The 9943-nt window shown below is 38.9% G+C and overlaps 2 protein-coding genes across 2 annotated transcripts in view; both read right to left on the bottom strand.

Annotated features, from left to right (window-relative positions):
• Positions 1-107: 107 nt before the first annotated feature.
• erh (ERH mRNA splicing and mitosis factor) lies at positions 108-2634 on the bottom strand. The gene is made up of 4 exons (XM_008397622.2): positions 2494-2634; positions 1961-2048; positions 860-980; positions 108-762 (listed from the first exon to the last, which is right to left on the bottom strand). Exons 1-4 carry the CDS (start codon positions 2494-2496, stop codon positions 660-662), a joined length of 315 nt encoding a protein of 104 aa, XP_008395844.1. The 5' UTR covers positions 2497-2634; the 3' UTR covers positions 108-659.
• A 471-nt stretch (positions 2635-3105) lies between these two features.
• The window catches only part of paplnb (papilin b, proteoglycan-like sulfated glycoprotein), an 8544-nt gene continuing 1706 nt past the window's right edge, over positions 3106-9943 (bottom strand). The window contains exons 4-19 of the mRNA XM_008397623.1: positions 9772-9832; positions 9575-9677; positions 9165-9295; positions 8645-8965; positions 7775-7951; positions 7526-7676; positions 7369-7446; positions 6773-6878; positions 6588-6666; positions 6109-6348; positions 5596-5772; positions 5362-5512; positions 5210-5287; positions 4765-4918; positions 4602-4680; positions 3106-3971 (exon numbers count right to left, since the gene is read on the bottom strand). Of these exons, the coding sequence (XP_008395845.1) occupies positions 3666-3971; positions 4602-4680; positions 4765-4918; positions 5210-5287; positions 5362-5512; positions 5596-5772; positions 6109-6348; positions 6588-6666; positions 6773-6878; positions 7369-7446; positions 7526-7676; positions 7775-7951; positions 8645-8965; positions 9165-9295; positions 9575-9677; positions 9772-9832 (2392 nt within the window). The 3' untranslated portion in view covers positions 3106-3665. The remainder of the gene's footprint in view (positions 3972-4601; positions 4681-4764; positions 4919-5209; positions 5288-5361; positions 5513-5595; positions 5773-6108; positions 6349-6587; positions 6667-6772; positions 6879-7368; positions 7447-7525; positions 7677-7774; positions 7952-8644; positions 8966-9164; positions 9296-9574; positions 9678-9771; positions 9833-9943) is intronic.

Genomic DNA, 9943 nt, shown 5'->3' with positions numbered 1-9943 from the left:
TTTGCAAAAGATGAGTTGTGGTACAATGTGAAAACATTTAAATAAATACTAACACTGAAGAAAAGATGGAGGATCCTCCACATACAATAATTGCAGATTAAATAGACTGAAGTCAGAAAACAACTGTTTATTTTGTTTAACTCAAAGATAACAGACAATAGTTTAAAAAGTCTGACATTTACATTAAACAAAAGATAAAAACAAAATTTCTACCATAATGGCAATAAAAAAATGAAATGAGAAATAATAACCTTATGAATGTTTTCACTTCACTCTAATTCAGACATAAATCACCTGCATGTAAAGCCAGCAGTGAATCCAGAAACAAACCATCTAGCCATAATGTAAAACATTTCCAAAGGCAGGTACTGAAGAGAGAAGTTATCCCTCCAGCCATTACCCCAATTCTCAATGTGTAACAAATTGGAAATGCATGTAATGGAATGACAAAAAAGATCCTAGGCATAGCAAATTGTCAATATAAAGCCCTGAAATGTTTTTATCACCCCACCACATTTTCCAATGTATACACAATTTACAATGAAACCCTTGGCAGCACGAGGGTGTTGTCCTTGTACACATATCTGAAGCACTCTGCAGTTACAGGGGTTTAAACTCCTTTCAGGTGCATGTAGAAGGACAACATGTCAAACATGCTTTTACTTTGCCGCTTGCTGAGCCTGGCGCCGCAGCAGGACATATATCTTCTCTTTAATCCAGTCTTTGTTGTAAGGTTGGTATGTCTGCGTGTCAGCTCTGTACCTGTATTAAAAACAAAATATATATATATTTTTTTATAGAGAGCAATCAACATTCCACAAAAAACGTACAGCCTGTTCTTCTAGTAATCCATCCTTACACAAGACAGCTCAGATCTGCCAGGTCATCGATGAAGTCAAACAGCTGACTAATGTCGTAAGTAATGGATGGACTGTTTGGATTCATCCTTTTCAGATGCTCTTCATACATTTTGCAAACACCTGGAAGACAAGGCACAATAGTTTTAAACAGCAAGATATGGAAGGAAAATATAATAGTGTGCTAATGAAGATTAAAGGAAAACAGTAACAGTGTCCTGATGTCTGTTGATATTGAGTAAATTAAAATTTTCTTTGAAGATGTTGATAAAACATGTGTTGTGGAAAAACCTCTACAACCATGGTGAACTTGGTTTCTGTAGTACTGAAAACACTGAGCACTAAAAACATATCTTTTTGGTTTATTTAAATTTAATCTGGTATATTTTATCCTCTTTGCATACCTAAAATTATTAAATCCGGGCCACAGGAAATATTTGTAGTTATTTAAAAATACATTTATTGTCATTTTAAAATGTTGGAAAATTTAGAAATATTGAGAGTAATTTTTTTGTCTAAAAAGAAAAGTGAGTTAGTAAATACGATTATGTACCATAACGAACCGTCAGTATTGCTGAGCGGAAAACAACAAATCGCGTACGATTTCAGTACATACAGTAGTGGCGTTAGGACTCCATTTTAGGCTAATAAAGCCTAAAGACGTACATTTCCTGTAATAAGTTCAATTGAGGCTGGTCTACTTCCAAACAGAAGTTAACTATACTCTTGTATAGTTAACTATACTATACACACACCAACTCTTTGGTGTGAAACCGGACTGAGACTTGCTCAAAAAGAGAGTCTGGCTCCGTCCATTCAGATTATTCTATAAAATTTGATACAGGTCTTCATCTCTTAGTAGACAGTTAACAGGTCATTTGCATTATACAACAATAGATTTTTAGAATTCGGTCTCACAGAACCAAACACTGTATAATGTTTAATCAAATCTTCTCTCGTCTGTCGCCCTACAGATGCTTGGTTAAAACGTGGGTGAACATCGTGTTGCTACAGTTCCCTTCTATCACTTTATAGTATACCGATTCGGCATCAAATTTCATTTGTATAAATAGTTAAACTTAAAAAGAGAGGAAAAAATATACCTTCCATGCATTCGTTTACCGACTCGTAGTCCGCATATGTGCGGCCCTCTGGTCTCTTGGTCGGCTGGACAAGCAAAATTGTGTGCGACTGAAAAACACAAGTTTAAATTTAGTAAAAACATAATAGTATAGCAATGTGCCACAAATGATATAGTCTAAAAATGGATTTCATTATTTACTCTAATGCCAAAGATAAATAAGGAGGGCTTCTGACAGTCATTTCCAAACATTACGAGTGTAGACCATTTTTGGTTAAAGACAAAACGCCACGACTCTGAATAAGTACATACAACATAAAAAATACAACAGACACCAATCCAACAGAAGCAAAATTATATAACAAGTATCCAAGCCGTGGGTTAATTTCAAATTTAAATCAATCTTGTAACAGCAAAAAAATACATCTGACAGATTAAAATTAGTAGCAAGTATTAGCGTCGCAGCTTGCTAGCTTAGCAAAAACAGAATAACTAGCAGTGTCGCTTATTATCAGTGTTTCTTATATTTCAAACCTCAGTGGAAGCAACACTTACCATATCTGCCCTCACTACAGGTCCTCCAAGTTTACAGTGGAAGCAAACAAAGCAGGGAAAATGAATCGCTTAATCTACTTTTCAGGTTGCCCGAGCAAAGCAAGGATTCTAGAAAAAAACACTTGAAGGAACTAACGCAAATGTGTTTCCGGTTGTAAAACATTACGGCTTCAAAATAAAAATTTGGTTTCAAAATAAAAGTAAAACTGAAGTCAAATGAAATGGTAAAATATTTATTTTTGTAGCAACTGGAAACTAGTTAAGCTAAATAAGTTCTGATGTAAACCAAAAAGTTAATGCTAATGCACTAAACTACGTACGGATTACTTGTCTTTAAGAGTTGGAAGCTTACAATCTTTAATCATTTTCTTCAGAGGAGATTGTTAATATTAATACTGACCTATAATAAACTACTCATATTATTTTTATATAATTATTTTTAAAATTATAATAGATCTAAAGACTGAATGCACAAAACTTACTTTTACCAAAGTATGAAACAACTTTTTAAATTATGGTTTGCAGTTTTTAATGCAAGTGTTTGATCCCTTTTTACAAATTTCCCATCTACAGATATTGCATGACCACACTATCACAGATAAATAACACCAATTGCAGGAGCATCAAATAACACTTTATTGATTGGGCCTACTCACAGTTTTACGGTATGTCAATGATCAATCAACATCACAAAGGCATTTGCAGAAGAAAACAAATAAAATGTAAAATCAGGACAAAGATTTGTAAGTATATATCATTTATTATGATAAAATCTCATGTTGATTTGACATATAGACCTGTGGCATATGAACAAAATCCTGTCCATCCACATATTCCAGTATTAGGTAGTAAAGACATATTTAAAACTGATGGGAAGAACAGAACCTAAAAAGTATAAAGCATACAAGCCAATAACTGGGTTTGTAGAATAGCGAGCTTTTCAGTTACTATTTTGAATGAATTCAAATAATTGAATATTTCACTTTACTTTTATTATTTTCAGAAACAGTTCTAAAGACTTCAAGAAGCATTTTCATTTGAAAATATTGATCGGAGCAATAAAATTGTACGGTACTGCTTTGAAAAATATTGTAATAATTTACAATCTCTTCAAATTAGTTTAAAATAATCTCTACATAACAGTATATATATTGTATCTTACAATTCTTTTTCTATTCTGCACGCTGAATACGTGAGCGCTGAGCCCTTGCCCTTGCAATGCTTCCAAGTGATCCTCTTCCAGACGCCCCCCTGGCAGGTGCAGGCCCTCTTGAAACGCCCTCGCACTCCCTCCTGCAATCTTCCATTGACCTGAAGTTGTTGGCATTGCCATGGCAGCCTCCGTACCAGAACTCCTTGCATTTGCCAGTGCTGTAGTCATATATAAACCGAACCATCCAGTTGTCACAAGGACCTTCATCACGGGGCAGGAGGCAAACGTTCCCGCTGGATGGATCAGCAGGGTGAGATGGACGCAGCTGTTAGGAAAGAAAAAAAAACAAAAACTAATGATGGCTGTGGTTAAGGTTAGAATGCAGGAAGTGGTGTATGTAAATTGACATTAAATACATAATTTTTTAAAAATTCTGATATAATTATATGGGTTTTCACATTTGTTTTCTATTTGTATGCACTATAAGAAGAGGACCAGACTGGAATGAAAGGATGTCATTTTTGAGTACAAAACAATAACATCATCTGCTATAGCTGCCAAGAACACCTTGTGTTTAACATTCATTCATCCATTTTCTTACACCCTTATCCCATTGGGGTCGGGAGTGGTGTTGGTGCCTATCTCCAGCTGTCAACTAGTGAGAGGCGGACAGATTGCCAGTCCACCGCAGGGCTAGCATACATTCAAGCCTTGTAGAGCTCTGCTAATGAGCTAATATTGAAGCCAGGTGTGCTGAAGCAGAGAAACATTTAAAAGTTACAGGACTTTGTCCTTTGCGAACTGGAGGTTGAGACCATTGATTTAGATCAATTTGCTTTGCGAATCCAGTACAGAAACAAATAAGAGCAAACCATCTGTGGAGAATGGTGGAAATGGCTACGCTTTATAAATTTCACCTCAGTGTGTTAATGTAGGCCACACATTTCCTTCCTACCTCAGTCGTTTGAAACTCAGGACATCCGGCCCTTCCGACTCCTGGAGCTGGAGTCACTCCATCCAAACAACAGCCATATCTATAAACAATTTCTCTGTTAGAAACATAATTTCTCTGGATGTTATTAACTAGTTTCAAAGCTCAGATGAAGACAGCAGGTTACCTGCTCTGAGCACAGTCATGTGGGCAGCCCTGGCTCCTAAGTCCAGTTGCAGAGGTGTGGCCATCAGGACAGCAGCCGTACAATGACTGAGCACAGTGAGGACCGTACACAGGAGGGTAGGGACCCCTCTCACTGTACGTGTCTGGCCTTGGAACTAAAGCAAGAAAACATGACATCAAACACAGCGTACTCATTATAGCCACCTAAAATGCCATAGACGTTTTGTTTCGATCTTTTTTTGTGGTCTTCTGCATTTGCATATTTGTTCAACATACTATTGATTTAAATTTTCACAATGGATTAGATCAGAAATGTCAGTGGTTTTGCATTTTTGTTCGAAAGTTTAGAATGCAACAAAATCAAATAGTAAACCATGTCCACACTTTGTTTTTCTGGTAGATTTACCAGCCTGGATGCTAAGAGGCAGAGTGACATTTTTACAAACCTGAATGATGTCCCGGAACATGTGGCACAAATCTTCTTGGGCTTTCTCCGGCCTCTGGATTTTGAACACTCGGAACCGCTAAAAAATATTTGAAAAACTTATCACACGAAATAAATGCAAAACCGAAGGTTTCAAAAGAGGTTTTTTCTCACTTTGCACTCCTGGACAGGTTTGTGTGTTGCATGACTCTACAGAAAGAGGTCTACTAGCTGCTCCACATCGTTCTTCTGGGTAGGGATTGAGATCTGTATCAAAGCAGCCGACCTTCCTCTCTCTCACGCCACCGCCACAGCTTCTGGTGCACTGCAAGGACAAAAGACAGAGGCTAACAAGGTAGAGATAACAGCAGCAATAATGATGGTGAGGATGTTTTCGCTTAAACTTACAAGTCCAAACTCGGTCACATGCCAGGAAATGTGCGTGTGACAGGCAGTTCGGCGGCAGGTCTGGACAGAAGCAGGTCTGGCCAGTCCTCTGCAGGCGTGGTCAGGCAGGTGTTCCCCTCTCGCTCCCACACAGACCACCTCCCTCGTCTGCTGCCCTTCCCCACAGGTCACTGAACACTGACAAAAGGCAAAACCACATTCCGCTGAAATAAATCCATTTATCTTTTGTCGTCAAATTAGCCAAGAAGGTTACAGCGTAGACCCTGTAAAAACATCTACGAATGACTGTTGACAGTTACTGAGAAATAGAAAACTCTCAGCTGAAAGAAAATGTAAAACTGTTAAGAGGATATGAGCAAACAGCATTCTAGCAGGAACTCAGTCACTTAGGCCATATAGCCTAGGGAAAAAAAAAACCTTGCTTCGTACGTCAGTTTTACAACAGTCTAGCTTAGGGTGATGGTTCACCAAACGATGTGATAGATAGACCATAATTTGGAGTGAGATACTAACCACACTGAAGCTGGAGACGCTGTACTCTGCAGCAGCACAAGCATGTCTGTTGCAAGGCTGCTGACTGAGTGGCCTCTGCAGACGGAGGGCGATGCAGTAGGACTCGTCCACCACTCTGGGGTTTGATGGGTCCTGAACCAAACACTCCACGCTGCGGTACTGCACGCCTCCATCGCAGGAGGCAGAGCACTCGCTGTAGACTCCAGCCCTGTAGATGTATGTAAGGGTCTCTCTTGGACCCTGTCATCACATCAAATAAAGTCAGGTGATTTGAACATAACACTTCAATGGAGCAGACTTTGGCATCGGAAGCTGAACAATTTTGTTTTATGATGTCTTTGGGTATTTGCACTGGTTGCCGTGTAGGTGGTACTGTATGGCCTGAAGTCCAATGAAGTGACTTTTATTCAAATTTACACAAAAATATAGCAAAGTTAAAAAGTGAAGGTCTAACCAAGTCAACCAAATTTGAGTCCTACCCCAGGTGTTTGGTACTCCGGACATCCAGCCATTCCAAACCCTGTAGCTGGTGTCACTCCATCTAAACAACAGCCATATCTGAGGATGAGAAAGTCTTTCTGTTATAGAAAACATTTAACGAGTACAAAGCAACTTACTTTAGTCAAATACTGGTTTAAATGGCAGAATCCAGAGAGCACATTACCTGCTACGAACACAGTCATCTTGTGTGCAGCCCTGGTTCCTGGGTCCAGTTGCAGGTGTGTGGCCATCAGGACAGCATCCATACAGTGACTGGACACAAGGCAGACCTAACACGAGAGGGTAATAATTTCACTGAATGTTGCTGTTCTTAAATCCAAAGTAATCTGCATTGGGAATAACCATTAAATCTATCGATATCGAGTAGAGATCCTGGGATCATTTAGTGGAAAATAAAAGTTTTTTTTTTTTTTTCTGAAATCTACTTAAAAATCTGATACTAACCATAGCTTTTAGAACATGCAAGAGATCATAAAAAAGTTATTTCTTAGGGGCCCCTGGCCAACCAAGTGGCCCTGAGGACTATTTGACCTCTCAGAATAACTATTTTAAAAACTTAAAATGTATACAGATGAACTTGACACTTCTTTGTAGGTCCACGAATAAAAGAAAAGTTGCAAAATTAAAAAAACTTCAATAAACAAATGTTTATTCATAAGGAGGAAAAATCTTGCTATTTGAACATCATAATTTCAACTGCAACCGTCTGTGACTGCAAATTATTCAGTTAAAAAGTAAAAAAAAAAACCTGAAACAAACCTGACTGTTCCCCTGGAACATGGGGCACAAACCTTATGGTGCCTCTACCAGTCCCTGAGTCCTGGATGCTTGGAACCCCTGGAAAGAAATAAGGCTGTAATGGCTGAAAAGCACAAATATTCCAACCAAAACACTCCACAGTCAACGTTTGGCTCACTTTGTGGTCTGTTACAGGGCTGCGCATTGCATGTTTCGACAGATGTGGGCCTGCTGTCAAATCCACATTGATCCTCAGAGAAGGGATTCAGATCTGCATCAAAACAGCCAACCTTCCTCTCCCTCACGCCACCTCCACAGCTTCTGGAGCACTGCGGATTTAAGAGGAGTTGTTAATGCTGACGTACTCATGCGGATTAATTTTTAATTTTTTTTTATGCATTTGCAGAGACTTTCCTCTTAAACTTACAAGTCCAAACTCGGTCACATGCCAGGAAATGTGTGTGTGACAGGCAGGTCGGCGGCAGGTCTGGACAGAAGCAGGTCTGGCCAGTCCTCTGCAGGCGTGGTCAGGCAGGTGTTCCCCTCTCGCTCCCACACAGACCACCTCCCTCGTCTGCTGCCCTTCCCCACAGGTCACTGAACACTGACAACCAATTACAGATTCAACCTGACTGTCTATGTAGTTATGTTATAAGCAAATGTATTTACATTAGTGCTTTAATTTGTCATATTCTTAGGTTAAAAACACAAACTTTATTTATTTTATTTGTACATTAGCATAATAGATTTACATAAATGAATGCACATTTGTGAAGGGAAACAATTATAGAACATTGAAGAAATGTTTTTCATATTTTTCTCAAGTTAAAAACCTTTTCAGTCCACTTTACTGTGATAACTTTGATCAATTCAGAATTTGCCAAATTAGAAAATGGTCCATCTGTGACCTATGAGTAAGTAAATATCAGTGTAAATTCAGCTGGTTTATAAATACAGTAGAGGTTTGTTTGCTTTGTTTTTTCAGTGGGGACAGAGAAGGTGGTCAGAACAGGGACATCTAAGGATAAAACCAGAGTGGAGGTAGCAAGCAGAACATACTGCCAGAGTCTCAAAAGAAGCTAAGTGGAGCTATGTTTTTATAGAGAGAAAGTTCAAAAAGTCCTCAAACGGGGACTTAATGCAAATGCACACCACACTTTTCAGGGTTTCATTTATTAAATTTTTTTTTTTCAAGGCACTGTAAGCAAAAGTCCAAGACGGACAAAGAAAAGACAGCATTAACCTTATTCTAGCTTCTATGACACCTATCAAAGGTTCCACACTGTGAGATACAAACCACACTGAAGCTGGAGACGCTGAACTCTGCTGCAGCACATGGATGCATGTTGCACGCCTGCTGACTCTGTGGCCTCTGCAGGCGCTGCGTGATGCAGTACGACTCATCAACCACATGGGGGTTTGACGGGTCCTGGACCCAGCACTCCACGCTGCGGTACTGCATGCCTCCGTCGCAGGTGGCAGAGCACTCCCCGTAGACCCCGGCCCTGTAGATGTACGTGCGTGTGTCTCTTGGATGGGGGGAAACAGCAACAGGAGAAGAGGAGTGGACAGAGACTGTGTCGTTATCCAAACCCATAAACTCTCTATGGTCCAATAGCTGGAAAGAGACAACACATCAGCAGTGTGACAAATACGTTTAGGTGTGAAGTCTTTGAAATGGAAAACTACATAAATGTGTCACCCCTAGATTGAACCACCAAATGTCAAATTTTAGCGTGTGGATTCCTCAAAATAATTTTTGTTTGTGGAGATACAGAAAATGGTTACTTTTTTAAAAAGTGGGCTTCAAATCTTACCCGACAAACTCCATCCACACAGATGTCAGTGCGCCCCACATAGCATGGGGTCCCATCCACCACTGTGGGCCTGTGGCGGTAGAAGAAGTTTTGTCCCCTTGGTACACAGTTTAGCTCACATGGATTAGAAGCTGGAAAATTAAAGGAGTAATCAGCAACACACTGAATCAGGAGCTTTACACACTTCCTTCCTGGAATACTGTGTAATTTGAAACAAAGCATTGTACTCTGTAATCCCCACCATGTTTGTCGTCAACATTTTAATTAAACTTTTACGTAGTAGAATATTTATGAAATATTAATCCAACTCTATGTTAAAAATTAAGAAGCAGAAAAGTTTCTGGAAAACCTTTTCTTTCTTCTTGATGGTGACGGCGACAGATTTTAAGAGACTCTAACAGAGACTATACCTCCATAATAAGGCACCCAAGTGTGTCGTTTTCCTTGAAAGTCCATTCTGTCAAACTCTGAACATTGTTCCTCCCTGAAGTCTCTTGATCCAATGGGGCAGGCCTGTCACAACAAAAACAAGCACTGTATATCTAAATATTCCACATTGTGTTCCTGTGTGCACTGAGTTTGTTTTTAAGGAAGTTAATGTAATTACCTGAGTATTACAGGTGAGGAACGATTTGGAGGATCCTACACAGTTGTGTCCTCCATCTGTCCTGCAGGAGAGAAATTATATTATATTATATTATATTATATTATATTATATTATATTATATTATATTATATTATATTATATTATATTATATTATATTATATTATATTATATT

Source organism: Poecilia reticulata, linkage group LG21 (genome assembly GCF_000633615.1).
Source record: "Poecilia reticulata strain Guanapo linkage group LG21, Guppy_female_1.0+MT, whole genome shotgun sequence".
NCBI classification, from domain to species: Eukaryota; Metazoa; Chordata; class Actinopteri; order Cyprinodontiformes; family Poeciliidae; genus Poecilia; species Poecilia reticulata.
Note: the sequence above shows the minus strand (reverse complement) of the source record. Positions and strands in the feature narration are given on the sequence as shown.